The sequence below is a fragment of the Belonocnema kinseyi genome, chromosome 7 (assembly GCF_010883055.1).
Source record: "Belonocnema kinseyi isolate 2016_QV_RU_SX_M_011 chromosome 7, B_treatae_v1, whole genome shotgun sequence".
NCBI classification, from domain to species: domain Eukaryota; kingdom Metazoa; phylum Arthropoda; class Insecta; order Hymenoptera; family Cynipidae; genus Belonocnema; species Belonocnema kinseyi.
The window spans coordinates 112,519,979-112,542,250 of record NC_046663.1 but is presented as its reverse complement, the minus strand read 5'-3'; the positions used below and the strand labels follow the sequence as shown (position 1 = coordinate 112,542,250).

Here is a 22,272-nt window from a genome sequence, read left to right as displayed (position 1 = left end):
TTTTCTTAAGAATTTCTTGTAAATCTCCTGCCACTCGCGGTCTTTTATTACTATTTTTGTCACTCATATTATCAAAAAAGAAAATTATTAACAGGAAGAACTCTCAACACGTGCTTGACTCTCGCGCACACGAAGAAAAAAGTGAAATAGTTGGGCCACTCGGGATATAGAGGGCCCTACTGGCCTTTTTTGAACTCTAAAGACGTGTGCTGCCTGGCGGACAGATGAGATACTACAGTGTAATGTTGAAGAGCGAGGACGCAATATTATTTTAAATCACACTGCACACAGTGAGACAGTGTCAAGGGCCTACACCCCACATTCGAAAAAAAACAGAGACCATAGATTCAGAAACATGTTGGATCCTTGTAGTCTAGAAAAGACCAATAAATGGTAAAGATGTTAAAGAGGTGGTTTATGTCTCTTTCTTTTTTCCAATTTTCATATATCTGTCTATAATAAGCCGCTTTACAATGTTATTTGAAAAGTCATTTCTCTTATTATAACTGTTTTTGTGCAATTATTTTTCATAAATTGATTATCTTAAGTGCTTTTTTTTTTAACTTTTTTTTAAAGAACATAATTCTTTCTAAACCTTCTTTTGCAATTTTGTTGCATACAATTTTTTTAAGTTTGTGTTGGTTTAAAAAATGTACTTTCAAACAACAAACAGATACATAAAGCCATGTAATTCCGCATTTAATTAGCTCTTTCTTACATAATTTAAATAGTTAGGGGTTGCCACGCCTTCTAAGAAAGACTGAAGAAAAAACGGATTCTAAAAAAGGATTTCCAATCTTTCGCTGAGAGTCTTAATAATAATCCAACGTCTTATATCTTTACAATGTTAATCTATGAATGAAAATGATCAGGGGGAGGAATGGATGAAGCTAGAATTTCTGAGAGAGAGAGAACTGGTTGAACAGGATAGAAAAAAAGCCGAGGTGCATGAATATTCTCTGTGCAATATTCTCTGTGCAACACTTCCTGGGGTACGGTTACATTTATTCAAACAAACAATTATTCGTAAATATTCGTGAAAAATCAATGCATAACTGCATAGAAGAAAAATACCAGAAGGTTAGTTCAAACTAAATTATCAAACCATTTTTCATTTTAATTTTTTCATGTATGCAGTATCATGTATCCGCGTCATGGGAAGGAAATGGGTTTCAGGTGTTCTGCAGATAAGTAAACAAAGGTAAAACAGTAATTTATAATTACATTTTATGTTCGGGTAACTCCATAAAGAATGAGCATTATTAAAAATGATTGATAAAATCAAGGAAAATATTCCCATTGTTAATTATAGCAATTTTTAAAACAGAATTGAAGACGAACTTAAGAAATAATATTTCAGGTTGAATTGTTTTTTTAACAATACCTATTCTAAAGTCGCCTTTAGTTATCGTTAGAAATTAGTTACAATTAATAATGGAAAAAATTATATGCTTCATTTTATAAACCATTTTTAAAACTGCTGATTTTTGAACTTGAGACAACTTTAGTACATCCTCAATTCTATATTGCATGAAGCAGTTGATTTATAAAAAAGTTATTGTAAAACAATAACATAGGTAAATAGAAAGAGAAAATACAAAAATCTAAATGAAATAAGTTCGATGGTACATTTGTTTTTACAAATTTTTATTTGAGACGTATAAAAATTTTCAATTTGATAAAAAGGATGTTTCTTAAATAAAATTTGATAAATAAAACAAATGAAAGAATTTTCTAGAGAATTTTCGAAGGAAAAAACAAAGCTCTTTATCATGAGGATTAAATAATAATTGCAACTTCTGCGTAACGAAAAAGGCAAAACATGAAAACCTAAATAACTATTTTTAAATGAACAATTCGACCTGAAATATTATTTCTAAAGTTCGTCTTCAATTCATTTTCAAAAATTGTTACAATTAACCATGCGAATGTTATCCTTGTTTTTATCAATCATATTTAATAATGCTCCTTCTTTATGGAGTTACCCGAACTGGATATGTAATGATAAATTATTGTTTTACCTTTGCTTAATTATCTGCAGAACACCTGAAACCCATTTCCTTTCCTTGCCGCGGATACATAATATTGCATACATGATAAAATTAAAATTAAAAATAGTCTGATAATTTGGTTTGTACTTACCTTCTGGTATTTTTCTTCAATGCAGTTATGCATCGATTTTTTACGAATATTTGCGAATAAGTGTTTGGGTATCTTTAGTCTAGCGAATGTTTCGGTGCTTGGGGGACTTAGTCTAGAATTACATATTGGGACAAATTTATTTTTCTGAAAGGGAAATAAATTCAAAATATGAAGAAATTTGGCCCTACACAATAATTTTCATAACGGTTACTGTATTTGTAGAGGCTTCTTATTTCAATTTGGCGCCTACTCTTATTTGGTAACTGTACCCCAGGAAGTGTTGCACAGCGCCATCTTCACCTGACGTACCGACCAGAATAAATACATCTAGATGGGATCTAGAAAGTTCGGATAGATCGATATTATGTTAAATGGAAATTAGGAAAAATAAAACTTAGATTATATTCAAATTAGAAGAAGTTAAAATTATGTTACGTGACATTTAGGATAAATGACATTTAGTTTCACTAAAAATTATTATCGATAATAATTACGATAATTATCCATTTGTGCAAAAAAATTAGATTATGTAGTTATTCAAAAGAATTAAAATTATGTCATATAAAAATGTGCAGAAATAGAAATTAGACTAAATGGAAATTATGATAAATAAATGTTCGTGACAAATTGGGGGAATAAAATGTAGATGAAATGACAACTCGGGTAAATAAAAAATATGGAAAATGGGTATTAGTTAAATTCAGTGGCGGAAATTTTGATTAAAAAAAAAATTATTAAAAATCAAACATTCCGTTTCGTGGTCTAACAATGCAAGTTACAAATAAAGATTAATTAAAAAAATGGTACATCCACAAAAAAATATAAATTGGTTAATCACGTTTTAATAGGATGCGTAGTTCATGTTTTAATCTTAAAAAACAACATTAAAAGTAAACAAAATTGAATTTTAGGGACAAAAGACACAAACTACGAAAAAAATAAATGGACGAAATTTATTCACCCAAAAAAGAGCTTCAAATTCGTTAATAATAATTTTTTATGGAACGCGTTGTTTTTATTTTAAGCTTTGTTTTAATCTTAAAAAAAGCATTAAAAATAAAAAATTGCATTTTATAATAACAAAACAGTTTATTTATAGAAGGGAAACTTTTTAAATTATAAAAACAAGACAGTGAAAATATGTCTGTTTCAATGCCCATGCATATAATGAATTGTAATAATATAAATTTATTGAAACAATACATTTTTCAGGGTAGCTGAAAATAAAATGTAGAGCAAAATAAGGGAAAAAATTAAATTATTTATTATAAATAAAATTTTTACTTTATTTTGCAATAACTGAATAAGAATTTCCGGGAGGAGGTACAAAAATAAATTTAATGTACATTTGATATAATAGGGTTTAACGTCATGCAGAAAGGTTTGCATTTGGGAAAAAATCGAGGGTGAAGCACGAGATACGTAATGAGAATGTGTTCGTTAAAGCCGAAGGAGCTTCAACAAAAGATAATTCGCAATTACCAAATTACAGTTTTGTCGATGCTTTGACCTTTAATTTTTAAAATGTTGTGCACAAATATGGGGAAGTACAAAGACCGAGCATGCAGCGTGAAGTAAATACATTATCGGGCTAAAATTATGATAAAATAAGAATTATTATAGTGAAGTATACCAAAATATAGTAATATTTCACAATTTCCAAAATAATGAAATATATCCTTTGATCCGAACTCTTAAAATGTAAGCTAATAACTTGTTTAAGAGAAAATGAGTTGCATTAAATGAGTTGCCCCCTTTTGTATTTGTAAGCGAAAATGGAGTCATAATTTTTTCATAAATACGTCGATCTGGAAACTCCCTCAAGGTACGTATAGGCGCCATCGAAAGTTAACATATGTAAAAAATCCATATATTAGTCGGCGCCCATAAAAATGCATTTGGGTGCCCTATACATTTTTAATCAATAAATATATTTCGGATTGCCTCGGAAACACATTAATTAAAAATTCTTTAATGTAGTTGATGACAAGAATATTCCTTTCATTTTTACTGTTTTAATATGAATAATTTGTTATTGATTACAAAAATATTTTCATTAAAAGAATCCAAAACATGCATTATGGAATTTCTTAGGGATAATATGGCTGAACAGAAGTTGGAGGACATTTTTTACTTTACTGGTATTACTTATAGGAGTGCAAGTGTAAATCTTAGATATTATTAGATATTCTTCCCACTCTTGACATTGCAATCTAACGTATATTTATTTGTTTAAACAATATAATCTTTTTGGGGTGCCTTGTTATGGCTTAGGGAGCGCCAACCAAGAGGGGCGCAGCCGGGAAATCCCGGCTGCGCCCACATGCCAGTCCGCCACTGGTTAAATTGATTTTCGATTCAATGAAACTTAGGGCTAGTGGAGTTTAGGGAATATTCGTGCGTCTCGAAAAAGCCAAAGGTCCTAATTTTTAAAAGGATCTGTCACTGACAGAGTGTAATCATCCGAAGAAAAGAATTTGCAAAGACCTGATGCCCAACAAAATTTTTTAGCTCTTTCATTTTCAAGAACACACACATATTAATGGAACCCTTTCAATCATTGCCAATTTTGTAACCCTTAACGGTCACACGGGGTGCCACGAAACCCACGGACTTTCCTATTTTTTGCGATTGTCTATGTTTTTGTTGAAGTATGTATTTTCTTTCGAATAGTTAAGTTATCACTGAGGCTTTTGAGATATTTTTCTCTATATTGTATTGTTTCAACATCACTCATTATTTTTTTTCAGCCAAAAATATCTGAAGGTGTATTTGATAATAAAGTACTACTTAACTAGTTTTATTTCTTCGAGAGTTACGAGTACAGTTTTATTGTAAACAATTTTATATTCATAATTTGAATTCATCTCAAAGTTACGTCTTCTAGAAACAAATAATAGTCTAACGACTCTATATGTTGGAAAAAATATATATATTATCGCCTCTAAAGCTTCCCTTTTAAAGAAAACTTGCACTGAGAGTAACGTGCAAAAAATACCTATTTCCTGGAATGAAAATTCCACTTGAGATATGGAACATGCTTTTACGGAAAGAGGGTTTTCTTCTACATATCACGAGAGAATCCTCTTGTGACAAGAGCACGTGTTTATAAAATTAAAAGAAATAGTTTACATAACTACTGTATAATTCAATTTTTCAATAAATGATTCGTGTAGTTTAAAATTGATTAATGGTTTAATAAGAAAATCTTTGAATAAGATAAATTAAGTTATCTTTGTTACCGGAAAAATTAACAGATTAGGTAGGATATAAATACATGCAGATAAAGTATCTCCCACTTCTTGCGGATGTATAAAAAAAAATTGACGGATGCTTAAAATACTCTTTAATTTTAATATCTATGGATCGTTACCAAAAAGCTGTGAAATTTGAACTTTGTCTTTTAAGTAGGACAGTATTTTTTTCTCAATATTTAGCACCAAAAATTGAACTAAAAGAGCAGTTACTTAGATAAAGAATAATATTTTTAATGTAGATAAATTTTAAAGCGAAAATGAGATTTATTTGCCAATTCTATTAATACAAGCGGATTCGTGTAAATTTAAAACTGTTTTATTTTCTAAAATGTATTAAAACACTTTTAAAGCCCTTCAGAAAGTGTAATAATATACTAAACTAAATTAAAATAAGTAATAATTAAATCAATATCATTCGCGTACAATTTTCATACCAATTTGAGTAGTTTTCCTTTGAAAAAATGAAGGCACGTTTAAAAAGCCCAAAATTTTAGGAAGACGATTTTTGATAACTTTCAATAAATAGTGCTTTCCCTGACCAATTTTGACATAAATTTCGATCTATTCGACAGTCTAAATGAGGCGACTGGAGCTGAAATCTAAATTCATAATAGAACCAATGGGTACCTATAAAAGAGTGCAGTTGTTACCGAGTGAAATATCAAATTACACAATTATTTTAAAAATATTTATTGATGACGTGAAAATAAAAAAAACTGAAACATATTTTTTTTTGTGCTCTACTTCACTGTGTATTAACATTTTCAATTGTCTTCCTAATTTATGCAGAGTTATTAAAAAGGTATTTGCGAATTCGGAAATAAAATTAATTACTTTTTTTAGATTTGTTAAAGTATTTTTTTGCCGACTCATATCCTAAAATATAAGTGTTACCGAATTAGAAAAACATCTTCGAGGACAAACTTTTAAATATAAATTAGGGACCTTTAGACCTAAAATATTAGTATCTATTTATAATTTGTATATTCTCAAACATAATACAAATGATTTGTTTAAGCATAAATCATTCACAAAATTCTTTTTTTATTTATTTCTCAATTTTTGAGTGCGAACTTCAATGTAAGTACTTTGTCCTCGTATTGTTTAAAAAAATCGAATAAATCATGGTAGAATAGGTAAAATATCGGGAAGTTATATTTCACAATTTTTTTAAGCAACGACCCCTATATTACTTACCGAACAAATTTCTCTGACTAGATCTTTGTGTTAATGATGAGTTATTAGTTCTACTTCGACACCGACGACACAAGACACGAACAACTATTGTCCGAAAATTTTGTCCGGTTGCACAGTAGAGAACGAAGTTTATTCCAAAATTCGTATCGAACAATATATTGCTTATTTGTTGTGCTATTATGAGGTGGAGGTTATGATGTTTTTCCTCGTTCTTCTGCAAAAATAAGAGTAAACAGCTCACAATAAAGAAAATATATCTAAATCTTTTAATCACTTGAACAATATTTTAATTACATTCACTTCAGAATATTAAGTAACAACTTCAGGGAGGCTATTAAAATCTAAAAAAATATATTAAGTTTTTTTGCGGTTTACAACATTTTTGCTCCGATTAATAATGTTGAAAAAAGTTCTAGTTTAAGAAGCTGAAAAATTGTATATGAAGTATTCACAACTAAATTGCAAATTAAGGCATTTGAAGCCATTAAATTTTAAAAAAATTAATTTTGATACTTTTAAACATAATCAAATTTTGATATTAGATAAGTACTCAAAATTGAACATTCTTAAATTTTATATGTTTAAAATTGAACATTTGTAATTTAATGTTAAACTGGACAGGCTTTCTGTGCTCAAGTAAAGGATCGGTTTTTGATTAAATATGTTATTTTTTGTAGGATTTTAGACGAAAAAAAATATGGATAAAGTCATAAGTATTTTAACTGGCCGATAACACGGAAGGCTTTTTTCAGGTCAGCAATATCAAACCTGGCAGCCATCTCATCCATTTTAATTAAACTTAGTCAAGTTTTAGTATTTTATAGGCAATCTTTTTTGGCCACGGGAGCTACATCATTTTATAATTTGAACTCGACTTTTCTTTAAACTGGAGTCTAGTCGAATTCTTATGTGCCGAGCAGCAGCTGGGCGGAAGGCACGCATTGGCATTACGCAATGTGACCTGACTGCTGCTCTTCAACTCGCGATCCAGATGAACGTCCATAAGCTTCTTTTTTTGAGAAGAAAGATATAAAATCAACAAAATATTTAAAAATATCTAGAAAAGTATTTAGTATTCCGTCAAAAATCCAATCAAAACATTAAATTTTTTTTAAATAAACGATTTCCAGTGAAAAATGTTAACATACCCTAAAAATGTTTCCAAATTATAAATCTTTTTTTAAATCTACACCGATTTCCGGCGTAAAACGCGAGTAATATCTAAAATCATTCAACATTTTTTAAATCTTATTTCAATCCACTGACTTTCTATTAAAAGTTTCGATTTTGGGTATCAAGATTAAACAAAACCAAAAATTGTACAAAAATTGAAAATTGAATGATTCGATGAGAATGCGGAGAAAAATAATCTTCTTTAAAATATATATTTTATTTATTATATTCTTATATTTGAATTGTTATTAAAAATGTTTTATAAAAATATATAATTTTGTTTTTATGAAAAAGATAAATTATAATGATTGTTCTTTGAAAATTACGATTTTTGATCACCGAAAAAATGGTTAGTTAGCCCAACTATTCAGTTTGTAATAAATGGCACTGCTATTTTATTACTTGGGACAACCATTTACTTAGTTGCTGGTATTAACTGGATAGTCACTGCAACTAATGGAATTGTTGTACCCACTAATAAAATAGCAGTATCAACTAATAAAATAGTATTACCATATCTTACTAACTAAATAGTTGGCTCAACTAACCATTTTTTCAGAGTGTAATACGCCAAACGTTACATTAATTTTTCAAAGCTTATGAATTTTGTTTAAAGTCTATGACTTTTTGAATATAAATTTTATTTTTCCACCAAAAACACTAACACGATCTGAAATTGTTCAAGCTTGTAAATTTTATTATTTTATCTTTTTTTTTTATTCGTTTTTTCATATTTTATGTAAAACAGCATCTCATTTTGCAAAACGCCTAAAACTTTCGTTAGAATCCGAAAAAAATTTCAAAATTTTCAAAAATCTTTTGGCCACAAAACATTACCCATAAATGATAAAGTTAATGAGATGTTGAATTGATCCATTGTTTCTCATTTCGAGTTCTACATTATTTTATATCACATTTCTATAAGTATTAATCACATGGAAAAAACAATGATTTGGTAATTTAATTATTTCTAACAAGCTGTATTTCATAGGCTTTGCCGCTCTCACCTGATGGCAAAGCCGACTGCAGCTTTTTATAAAAATCAAAACATTTAATGAGAAGAAAATGTGATGGTATGCTTCTGTGGTATTTTATGTACTGAAAAATTACCTTAAAATATATCCAACAAGATGAATAAGTTATTTTGAATAAAAATACAGATACACGGAGAAAACTGATATGGTTATAGTAACTAAAATTATCAAGTTGCATTCAATATAGTTGCAATGGCCACTAGTTTTGTTGAGACATCTTTTATTTAAGTTGTTAGATCAAAATGACCTAGTTGCCAAAACGACACGCTTGTAGTTGCAGTATTGTAGCTCCCACAACCACGCTATTTGTAGCCCATCCATATGTAATTTAAGCCGCTTCTTTGCATGTAGTTGGGTTAACTTATGATATATTTATCACAAACACAGTGTTGCAGCTACATACTTGTGGTTGCCGCAACCACAACGCGTGGATGTCCCACAACCACTGTGTGTATTTCAAACATTTCTGATTGGTTGCGCATAGTTGCGCAGATTCACGTGCGCCAAAATACATCACGTACCGTCCTCATCAGGTCCCCGACGCCATCAGATTATTTCTTGTGTGCATCGAATGTAGATGGAAAGTGAGTGAAAGTGCTAAAGTGGTGATATATTAGAATATTCAAAGTGTATGGACAATGAAGAATCAAGGAAAAATGTGCGCAAAATCTAAAGAACTTTAAAACCTTCTGACGAGTTTAAAAGGTACGTAAGTAAGGTTTTAGCCGTTAATTTTTGAAATGTAAACTCCGAAATATTTTGTACACCACATGTATCTGATGTTTTCAATTTTAGTGTTTTAATATTGTTTAAGGGAAACCAAAATGCTTTTATTATATTTGAATTGATGTATTTTAAGCGAAATTTGTCAACTTTGTACAGTAAGTAACATGGAAATGCAATTAAAAACTTATGTACCATTAATGCTGAGAATTTTTTCTTCACCCACACCGTAGTCAAAATATCTCTTACTGTGCAGTTGTAGCAACCACCCGTTAGTAGAGAGAACTTTATTTTTGTGGTAGTAATAACCACAATGTATGCCTACGGCAACCACATAGTGTGGTTGTGACAACCACAATGTGTGCATGCGACAACCACATAGTGGGGGTTTGACAACTACAGTTTGTATCTGTGGCAACAACATAGTGTGGTAATGGCAGCTATAAGGCACGGTTGTGGCAACATATAGTGTGGTGGTAAGAAACACATTACATACTTGTGGCAGGCACACAGTGTAGTTCTTACAACAAGTCTCTTACCCAAACAGCTATGAAGTTGTGGAAACCACAGTTATAGTTAGACCATATGTTACTATTTGTTGTGATTGTGACAACCCTAATGATGGATCTTACAACCATACAGTTTTCTCCGTGTAGCTGTAATATAACGTCTTATTCGTTGACATTCTACTAGAAACGGACTTTACGCAGTGTTTCTACCGTATCAATAAAAGATACTTGCATACTGACCGGATTGATAATAATATTTAATCATGAACATAGGAAACACGGGACTAGGCATTTTAGGCATCCTAACTTGGTCGAGCGGGGGTGCATGAAAATATAAACATGTGGGCGCTTCCATGTTTGTCGCGGGACATCAAAAGGTGGCGGACTTCCCCCCTAATTGTATCACCCCCGCAATGGCGTGCCTAGTCCCTTGTTCCCTATTTCCATATATTTAATAGTTTCTTCCATGTAGCCCACAAGATAAGTTGCTGTTCTACATTGCCGATCATTTATCGACGAAATTTATGACATGTGTATCACCTAAGCACTTGTAAATATTATTGTCGTCGGGCCTGCCCCCCTGGCCAGGCCTCACTTATTTATGAGATTTAATATATTTTGGACTTGAATCACGTCTAATTAATATAATTAGATTGTGTGATATTGTTTTATCTGTCAAGATATCAAGTTCTTATACTGTAGTACATTTTAGAAAATTGTATTGTTTTGAGACTTTTTAACAAAAATAATTTGTATTATTTTCAGAAAAACCGCTGACATTTTGTAAAGTTAAAAAAAATCCAATTTTTTGCCAGATCTCGAAAGAGAACGATAGGGCCAATCATGATAAAAAATAAAATGATCTATATTGTTTTAGATATTGGAGCACATTAAATACATTTCTGTTCATATGTATACTCAAGCGTTACCACGAATTTTTGCATTCACAAAATGTGAAGGTATTGGTTTTATGTAAAATTTGACTTTGTCGGTTTACATCAAATCTCCACGTTTCGAGACCCCGGAATCAGAAAAAAACGATTTTTACGAAGGTGCCTGTCTGTAGTCTGCAGTATCGTGTAGGTATGGTAACTTTCGAAAGATTGATCAGAGGGATTCGTTTTTGGTACACTTTGCTAAGGTCTAAAAAGAAAAATCGACCTCATTAACCTGCTATTTTGGATGAAAATTCAAAAGTGAGAGCATTTTCAAAAATTCTTAGACCATTTTTTTCAAGATTTAAAAATTAGGTATACGGATATTTATAGTGTTCGGAAAACAAACAATTTATCCTTATGATTTTTTTTTCGATGAAAGAAAAATGATCAGTTTTATAGAATTTTCAAAAAAAAAAAAAAAAAAAAAAAAAAAAAAAAAAAAACATTTTAAGCCAAACAACACACGATATAAGTAAACCTCAAACTATGAATGATACGAAAAAAAATGAATCAACTAAAGCTGCCCTCACTAAAAAGATCTACAAATTTGTAATTAATCACATTTTGATAGAACACCTAGTTTTTGTTTTATTCGTAAAAAGCAACATTAAAAATAAAAATAAAAAATATTGGTCACACGACACAAGCTGCTTCGAAAGAAAGTTTTTAATCCAAAAAAGACCTACAAATATGTTATTAATTATTTTTTGATATGATGCGCAGTTTTTATTTTATTCGTAAAAAACATCATTAAAAATAAAAAATTAAAGTTTTGGACAAACGACACAAGCTATGAAAAAAATTAATAGAAGAAAGTTTCTCTTCCAAAAAAGAGTGAAAGCTCATCCAAATTTGTTATGAATAATTTTTTGATAGAACAGGTAGTTTTTGTTATAATCGTAAAAAATAACATTTAAAATAAAAAACTAAATTTTCGGAAAAACGACACAAGAGACGAAAAAATGAAGACAACAGTTGTCTAACCAACAAATATATACAAATCTGTTATAAACTCTGGTTATAAAAATATATTGAATATAAAAAAATTAACTTTTTGGACCAAGGACACAAGCTACAATAACATTTTATTTTTACAAACATATTTTTTCGACTAAATTGAATCTACAAATTTGCTTAACATCATCCCATGCTGAAGCGCACATTTTTAGTTTGAATCGTAAAAAATAAAATTGAAAATATACAAATGAAATTAAGGGAAAAACGAAACATGCTGTAATAAAATGTTTAATAACAATTTTTTTAAGGATGCGTACCTTTTGTTTAACTATAAAAATAATAATGAAAATACTTTTCTTTCAATACCAATGCATATTATTAACTGTAACAATATAAATGTATTTAAATTATATACATTTTTATTGAGGTAGTTAAGATTAAAATTTAATGCAAAATAAGAAAAAAATCAAACTAATAATTAAAAATAAAATTTGTAGATTCTAAGGGCACTGAATGGAGGATAGAGGCTGGGTTTGTGGCGAATGGTATGGCAACAGTGGACGAAGAGGGAGAATATACATATGTAAGCAGTGGAAGGGAGGGTAGAATCAGAACATCAGCCATTAGAGTAGTTGATCAAAGGGGGGAGACCAGCGGAAGGCAAGGTTTGGAAGAAGTGTCGTTGGGGAAGAGGGTGAGCTGAATGAGGGTGGGCAGATTTATTTTCATTGAATCGGTGTAACACGTATCGTCTAAAATCCTTTCAAAAACAAAATATTTCGTCGGGAAATGATTCTATGGCAAGCAGCCAGCCATCACATTGATCTGTATTGAACCGCATTGAATTTTAAATTTGTATAACGTTGCGGTTTGAGCAACTAAAATATAAGGTGCTGGTTGTTTATAATTTTTGAATTCGTGCTTTTAAAAGTTAACAAATTTTAATTTAAGGCCATAAAAATAGTTTAATCGTTTTATTTCAACCCTGGGAACAATGTGTTCCTGACGACGAACCGAGGCAGTTCTCAACGATTTGACAATAATACACATTAAATCCCTATACATAGAAGTCAGGTTCACTCGGCACTAGAATTATGAAAAATGAAAAAATGGGATTTTTTGTGTTTTTCAATTCCATTTTTCTTAAAAACTTGAGTTAATGACAAATTTTCGTTGTCATATTTGGATTCCGCGCATAAAAAACTACGCGAAACAATTCTCAATTATTAAATAATTTGACTCATGCCGACCAATGTTTTCGACTAATTGTAATAAACTCACGCTCATTTCCCGGTTTAAAAAAATGCTAATAACTTGAAAGATTATATGAAATTCTTTGTTTATTCTGTTGAAAAAATTTCTCTATTTAGATTGATTAGGATTCAAATTTTGGTCCGGACCGATAAAAAACCGGTCCGCAAGTTTGATAAGAATTTCGTTAAATTTTGGGTAATTGTTGGTAAAAAATTGCCTGTAAGGTTCCTGTAAATTATTGGAAATTTTAGACCATTTTTCAATTAAACTTTCGGGTCCGTTCGAGTTTCGGGTCGGGTTTCGAATGCAAAACAAGGTCATACTTGTTGAGTTTTTTTGACATTTAAAGCAGTAAAATGGGTTTCAGTCATCCAAGAGCGCTTTACTACCTTAACTTCTTGCAATTCGAGAATAATGAACACACTGTAGGTCTTGAATAGTTCAGGATATTAGATTAAACAAAAGGCGTGAGTTGAATGAAGTTTAAAAATGAAAGTTATAAATCAAAATCGTAGAATATTGCACAGATAGCTCAGATAGTTTGTAGTTTGTAGATTTTTAAAATCGGTCGAAATCTGTAAATGAAATTTTTATATCGTGTGTAGATTCTAGAAAAATAAAAAATATTAACTAATAAATATATTGAAAATCAAGCTAATGATCCGTATTAAGAACTATTTGTTTAATAAGCGAATGCGCCATCATTTTATTACTAGTAACTATGATTGGTTTGATCTTTTCACATTCTTTTCAGTGAAGATATATAAAACTGTAAAAAGATACAAATAAATACAGACTTATTTCATAAAACCTAATAATATCCTTATTAGGATAATGATTCTATCCAACTAGTTTAAACAGGGGAACCACTACCATAGGTAGAAAAAAATCAACAGCATTTAAGTGCATAAGTTTCAAAAAATAAAAAATGCCTTTTGAAATAAAGCTTACATATTCCATGGAATAATCTAATAGAAAAAAAGATCACGAAATCATTCAATTAGCTGTATCAAATAATTTTATCACACCCGCTCAAGGGTACGATTTTGAGTTTATGTCCCATAAAAAGAACTAAAATATTAGGCGTTAAAGGAGAAAATAAAATATTGCTTTTACTTTCCTTATGCTTCAAAAATTAATTAAAATTAATTATTTATTTAAATTTTTTAAATTTATCTGCTATATCATCAGAGATTGTACCTTACCGGCAGTAGATCAACCCTCCAAACCATGAAGGCAGAAAATCTACACAATATCGATCAAGTTAAGAATCTTCAATAACAGAAAATGCTTAACGTCTTACTAAGACTAGATGGAAAATAATATTTTTAAATTAAAATTATTTCTCGAAAAAAAAGATCTTGCTCCATCTTCACTACATTGGGAACCGAACCACAAAACTTCCCAATGGAGTGAAGATGGAGTAGGATCTTTTATTCAAGAAATAATTTTAATTTAAAAATATTATTTTCCATCTAGTCTTATTAAGACGTTAAGCATTTTCTGTTATTGAAGATTCTTAACTTGATCGATATTGTGTATATTTTTTGCTGAAGGTTTGGAGGGTTGATCTACTGTCGGTAAGGTACAATCTCTGATGATATAGCAGATAAATTAAAAAATAATTACTTGTACCATTAACACCTAGGTAAAAATTAGCGTTATTTTCTTGAATTAAGAGTTCTTATTCTGATCCCTCTAATAGCTTAATTGGAAAAGCACCTGACCGGAAATCAGAAGTTTTGTGGTTCGTTTCCCAATGGAGTGAAGATGGAGTAGGATCTTTTTTTCAAGAAATAATTTTAATTAAAAATTAATTAGTTTTTAATAGTAATAATAATACAAGTAATTATTTATTATTATTGATTTATTTTATTATTATTTATGAATAATAAAGAAAGAATACTTTGTATCAATAAATATTGCTCATTGAATTTCAAGTTTTGATTCTAATGTATACATATGCAACAAAAATGTTTCATTAAGGTAAAAAGTATGAATAATAAAGAGGCGAAACTTTTTCAGGTTAAAAATTAATTTTTTTCTCTTACACATTAATTAATTATAATATTTCAATAAAAATTCGGCAGAAAATATATTATCCGTGCTGAAATGTTATACTAACAAAAATAATGATGTTTTTCCAGTTAATTAATAGTATCTACTGTAAATAATTATCTTCTGTAGGGGAGTTTCCCCCACTAATTATTTGCTTGTATATATCTTCATTCTCACTAATCGATACCAGAAAAAGAGCTTATTTTGTGCAAACCGTTGAATTCAATTTGTAACGTCAAAGCAATATAAAAGCTTTCATGCGGGGTATCTAACGATCTGTTATTAGGGTATGCTTTTAGCATTTTAATCATTTGTTAAAATGGACTGTTCAATTTAACTTTATATAACGTCCTAGATTATAATTTTGGTCATCAATGTTGCCACAATCAATGTTCCACGTACAAATGTTTGTTTTCTGGAAACCTTTTTATGTTGTACATAAAGGTTTAATTTTAGTAAGTATGTTTTCGTGGACATCATTTTGTCCATTGGGACCATCTCATTCATGTTATTAAAGTAATGGTTTAATATGCATTTTGTTTGTTCTGGTTAAAAATGCAGGAATCAAATGTAGTAATATTTAAAAGATTTGATACTCGTTCAATAAGAAATTTTGAAAACTCCCAGGCATTTTCAAGGACAAAAAAGTCACGTTTGGAAGCCTATTAAAGAAAACAAAGACGTCAAACTATTTGTATCTCGAACAGCACAAACTCCGCTAGTTGAATATAAAAAAAAAACAGAAAAAAGAAGGCAAAAACTGTCAAGTGTACTTCAAAAACTATAAAAAAATAAATAAAAAAAAAATATGTGAAAATAAAATTGAAAGTATTTAGTACTATTTATGTAAAAACGTTATAATTAGGTTAACAATTATTTTAAAGCCTTTCATATAAAAAACACGAATAAAAGAAAAAAATTTATTTTATTTTTTTATTCCTGAATATGTTAAATTGGAAATTCTCGTACAGCGTAACTATTAGATCTTGTAATCAGCTAGCTCTAAAAAAATTTTCGGCAAAAAAAGAAACGATGGTCTTTCGGAAAAAATCGCATTTGAATTTTTTTCGAAAAAGAGCTATAACTTTTTTAATTTTCAACTTTTTGAAAAAAGCAACACGCAAAGAAAGTGCATTAAAATCCACGTGACCCGTGTAGGAATCTAATCAGGGATCCGGCTAAAAACGTTACGGTAAACTGATCACAACCCGGCTTGAATACCGGTCACAAAGCGGTTAAAAAATATTGCTTTAGACTTTGTCTTTTAAGGCTTATCGCAAAGAATACGGTGAACTTTAAAGCTCAAATCAAGTTTACCAATTCTGGCAAGGAAATTGGAGTAGAATTTCAACCACTCATAGTAGAACCTCGTAGCAATTGTTTCACGTTGGAAACCACATGGTGATTTTAGGTTCGGAAGGTGCATAGAAAAAAATGTATTCACAAGAGTATAATATAATTAAAACTAATCATTATCCGCGAACTAAGTGAGGTTTTCAGACTGATTCTTGAAACAATGTTGCTTTTAATTACAATTCTCGATTTTATTTGCAAACTTCGAGGAAATGACGCGACGTGAGTGCAATGTGCACCCTCGTACGAAACTGGGAATTAGTGAGTGTCTACGCAGTCGCCAGGCGCAGAAGGGGATATACATGGCGGTAAATTCGAAAGTGTACAGGCTAAACATTGTGTGAAAATAGTGAAAATTGTAACATTTCTGCGGATGCACATACCAAAATTGATAACAGTTTTATTTAATAAATTAAAAATTCAGAAAAATGTAATGTTTTTTTTTAAAGAATTTAAAACAGCTTATTTCTGATTCATTGCTCTAATAAATCTTTAAATTATACTTTTCAAATGATAATTCATCTATCATGCATAATAACGTCCTCAATAACATCATAGCTTTTAAAAAATGTGTAATTTTGAGAAAAAAATTATCCTGACCAGTGCCCGGTCGGCTCGCGACTATGAGATATAACCAGGGTTGGCCCGGTCAGTAACCGGCCGGTTCCCGACTTGGTGATTCGAGAAAAATGTAGCCCGACCGGTTCCTGTCCATGTAAACCAGCCAGGGGTAGCCCGGCCGGGATTCAACCAGAAAACTTGTTGTAGTAGGGCCAACTGGGGAAATTTCTACACGGGAAATGAGCGAAACATAATAAAAAGTATTGAAAAATTAATAAAATACAAGTAATTTGAGAATTGTTGTGCGACGTCAGATTTTGAGTTTATTTTTTAAATCGCCATAACTTCTATAATCTTCATCTTAGAGCGAAATAAAAAAATACGTCTTCGTTTATTTTTCATACGTAAGAACATATTGCAATTTAAAACCGATCGGTGTAAGGTGCTTTAACATGCTGCCTGATTTCAGTTGTAATTGGTCCCTTGTAGGTATACTGAGAGGAAAACGATTGTCCTTATTTTGTTAATATCTTCGTAAAAAAGTAATTTTTTATATATAAATGTATTTGAAAATTAGTTTTTATTTTTTAAGAATTATTTAGACGAATAACAAAATGACAATAATTATTATTTGTTACGAAGATATTACAAAAATAAAGTTTTATCCCATGCATTTGGAGCTATTGTTTTCTCCTCAGCACTCGACGAAGTGAAGTTCGCTGGCGATGAAGTGAAAATGTCTAATTGTCATTGTTTTGAATTTTCTTCAAAATATTATTAAAATAAAGTTTCTATTAATTATTATTTTATAATTTATGCCATAAAATTTTGTCTGCAGGGAAATGAAATAAAATTAAAAAAATATCCAGAAATATTTCAATACTTTTTTTAGGTTGCATCATTAACTTAGGCACCTAAAGTAAGTAGTTTGATCATTTTAAATAAAAAATACATTTTTCATATCTAAAAATACTTTTATCGATGATACAAAAATAAAATTACCAGCATTTTAATTTAATAATTTAAAATAGCTTAATAGCTAATTCTTTGAGAACGGGAATTATTTTACTTTTTTAAACATACTATATTTTTTTCTACAACTATTTTGAATACGAGTATTTAAATTTAAACTTAACAATTAAACATTATTGTATTCAACGCTAAGAGCGCAGCACTATTCTACTAATGTACCATGGAACTGAGCCCTAACGCGGATGAATTTTCGAATGAAAAAAAAGTATCAGTATGAACATACGTGTTGATTGCAGTGAGTAGAAATCTTTGTTCATACAACATTCTTTGAGCCGAGAGTTCCAGTGTAAAAATTTCCGTACAATTCTTGTATAATAAAGAATTTCTCCTGCTTTTAGAACAAGTTTCTGTTCACTTTACATGGATTGTTTTACAAAAGAAGATAATTATTTTTTATGTTATAATCATTATTTAAAAAACAAATTAACATTTAGTTACCTTTTATATGCAAAATAAATAATACTGCCGGAAGCTGTGAACATTTTTTGAATTTCCTGTCTCATTTGAAACGAGAATTTCTGTGAAATTTTATTGACTTTTTAAAAAAAATAAACCGTCGGAATTTAGTGCTACCTGATTTTTAATTTTTGCTTTTGATAAAAAGTGATGTAATAGAAAAATCGAATTCCGACGATATTCATTTCTATCGCGTTCGTTCGTTTGGAATAAAAGGAATGCAAAATAATCAGAAAATTAGGAACTGCACGCATACATTTGTTTCTACAATTTTTGTCGCTAACGTTTCGTTACCCATTAGCTTGGCATTGTGTTTTCTTTTATACATACCTTCAAGTTAAAAGTCAATTTTTTTAAATAGTCTAAAAAATTTTTCTAACTAAAGATTTTTGTAAAAAGATATATTGCGAAGCCAGGGGTCAATGTTTTCCTGCAAAAAGAAATTAGTATGACAAAATATAAATTTAAAAAAAGTTATTTAGTCTATTTGGATATTTTTTTCGAAAATTTTTTTTTCTCAAAAGGGGAAAACAAAATATTTCTGTTACTTTCCTTACACCTAACAAATTAATTAAAATCAATTAACTATTAAATAATAATAATAAAATAAATAATGTCCTAATTTCCATGAATCTGGCATCAAGGGATATAATTTTTTTATCATATTGGATTCTATGGTGAACACTATGCTCACATAATAAAATTGTTGTTGGATTATTATTTGGATAGATTCAAATTGTATCTTGACCAAAATCTAGAATACATTAAAAAGAAAAGAGATGAATTTTGCAACTGAAATTAGAAAATTAAGTTTATTTCTGAATTTTCTTTGGTTTCTATGCATTGCTTAATTACTTTTGTGGATTTAATATTTCTATATTTGCCGATTGAGAAATTTCACAGGTAGTCAGTAAAAATTTGGCTGGTAATCAGGTATATTCCATTGAATACTGTTTGTTTTTGTATTTATATTCGTATTTATTCTATAGTTAGATTAGGCATTTCTAGGGCAGCTCTCTGGCCCTCAGACTCAGCATAGAAGTAAATTGTACAACTTTCACTTTCAGATTCTTCTAATTTTCCATTTGATCATTTAAAATTTGCGGACTAGTGTTTTAAAATTATATTTTAATTATTAATTAATTATATTTATTGGTCTTGAAATTACGCTTGTTGGACTTACAATTTCCGTACAATTTGAAATTAGTATTAATGGTTTGAATGTTAAATTCTCCTATTTTAAACATTTTAGTTTTAAGAAACCGAACAAATTTTCGAATGAAAAATAAGTTCATGACTTAATTACTGGATTTTATTCTAAGATTTGAGTGGTGACCTTGTATTTATATATTTATATTACTTAAAGTAAATTGAAATTTTCAGTGATTAAAAATGATCTGATATAAAAATTTGAAAATTACATTAATTTTGAAGGGTAATGTTACGAGCCTGATGAAACATTTAATTTATCTTCCCTAAGCACTGCCCTCGCTCTTATTCTCATTTGAACACCAACTGCAATTGTTCGCGAACATAAATCTCACTGTTTATAATAACAAGAGCTCTCACGAGTGGTTTAGATCAGTGAATCGTTCTCGCAGCGAGCGAAGCTTTACGTTCTCGAAGGTCTGTTTATAGGTGGATGTGCATCAGAATTTATAAACGGAGTGAAAGAGGCTCGTAGAGTTTCTAATAGAAGTGAACATCGTGAACGAAATAAGGCATTTGCAAACATTACCATACCTGGGTAAGAACGTATATATAAATTCTTATGACGTAAGCTGGTAAGTTGAAGCAGAGGAAAACGCTTGAGACCATCAGAAGCATCTTCGTGACCTTCTGTTGGTGCACTACGCCTCGAGGACTTTGTGAACCACTGGACCTGTCTCTATCGCCCTGCTGTACTCCAGCCTCAATCGTCAAAGTTCTTCTGACTCTCGCAAGTATCCCGACCGATTTCACAATCAATCCATTCAGAACCACTATCAGGCAAAAGGGAACCACAAATGTGAGCACTGTGTCTATAACATTGTAAGTACTGGCCCACTTTTGCCATTCTGCAGCCAAACTACACGTTGTTGTGTTCAACAAGTTCGTTGTTTGTGGTTTCGAAAACAATAATACTGGGCTGCATACTACCAGGCCGACCAAAGTTATACTTAAAAGAATAGTTTTTGCCCTTTTCACTGTACACATCCACTGCAGACGAAGAGGGTAACGCACTGCCACAAATCTTTCCACAGTAAAAGCCACGACGAACCAAGCACTAAGAAAACTGCAGACTGTTGTCAAGTAAACGAAGAACTGACAGAATCCTTGTCTATCAAATAATTTCACTTCCACCATGCCCAGCCAAACTACGAACAATGTCACCAAAAAACCTGTGTCGCTAATTGCCAAGGCTGCAAGATAAAAGTTTGAGGATGTTCGACGCATTTTAGTGCAGAAGATGACACAGACGGAGAGACAGTTCCCCAGGGAACCGAGGCAGACGAGAATCGGGATGTAGTACATTTGAAATCCAGAGAGCAAATTTAAAATTAGCTCATGTTCACTGGTTACTTTTGCAAGGCCGAGGGTTCTGTTCTCCATAATTATCATCAAGTTGCATCAGTGTTCCTAACTTATCGTAGATTCGCGGGATTAACCATAATTAAACATTTTTCCAGCTTGTCACAATCGATGTTAATTTTTTTCCCTCTAGCTTTTCATTTATCGAATTTTAATTAATTAACTAAAATCTAAATTTAAATTTTAATTCTATTCTTTTTTTTTTTTAATTTAGAATTTGTACTAGGAAGGTCACTCTTCTGAAATTTTTCCGCAATTGTATTAAACACTTTATAGCTGTGGGTTGTAAGGAGCGTTATTGGTCGATTTGAGTTAATCCACATTCACTATCGGAAAACCATCTTCAATTAGTATCAATCTTCAACAAGGTAACCATCGTCAGGCCGGCGCCCCAGTTATTTCTGCTTGGCGGTTCGACGGTCCTCTCTTGATAAAGCATCGTACGCAACAGCCTAGCTTCTGCGCGTCGAGGAAGTCGCATCTTTGACAGCGGATATGCGCAACAAAATTTTAAATCCCATTTGTCGAATTCTCAAGTTTCCTACTGTATAGAAAAAAACTTGACAAAGATGATCGCGATGGAGATAACAAGACTAGACTTTTGTATGTATACTATCCTTTGGATGCACTCGTCACGATAGATGGTTTCCATGCTAAAAGATTAGTCAGCAGTGGGTGCTAAATGTGGTGGTTGTTTTACGCCAATCATTGCAGATAATTAATGTTCATGTATGTCGCCGGCTAGTTCATCTGTTTAAAGGGAAAATAAATAGAATACAAGAAGTAATTAATTGTAGGTTTTAAATAATTGTTAAGAAGTATAGGTTCTTTTTTCAATATACCTCACTTTTTTTAGCTTCTTAAAATTGTAAATGTTATTGAAGAGGTGGCAACTAGATCGGGAAAATTGGGAAATGAAAGTGAATTTTAGGAAGGTAAAAAACAACTATGTCGCCTCTAAATCTATCGGGCTATAGAGTTGGAGCAATATTGCTTCTGTTTTTTTTTCTTCCTAATGTTGGTTTTTCGGGGGTTAAATGATTTTAGGAGTGAATGG

At 30.6% G+C, this 22,272-nt stretch overlaps 2 protein-coding genes across 12 annotated transcripts in view; one reads left to right on the top strand and one right to left on the bottom strand.

Moving 5' to 3' along the window:
• Positions 1–21,676, bottom strand: part of LOC117176272 (neuropeptides capa receptor) — a 42,142-nt gene extending 20,466 nt beyond the window's left edge. The window contains exons 1-2 of one of the 2 annotated variants that reach the window (XR_004467597.1): positions 20,388–21,676; positions 6,597–6,810 (exon numbers count right to left, since the gene is read on the bottom strand). Coding sequence is in view for 1 of the 2 variants with exons in the window: in XM_033366450.1 (XP_033222341.1) it covers positions 6,597–6,810; positions 20,388–21,245 (1,072 nt within the window). In the remaining variant the exon portion in view is untranslated. The remainder of the gene's footprint in view (positions 1–6,596; positions 6,811–20,387) is intronic. The other variant, XM_033366450.1, reaches the window with a different exon arrangement.
• The window catches only part of LOC117176271 (protein furry), a 248,667-nt gene that overhangs the window by 53,805 nt on the left and 172,590 nt on the right, over positions 1–22,272 (top strand). The window lies entirely within an intron of this gene.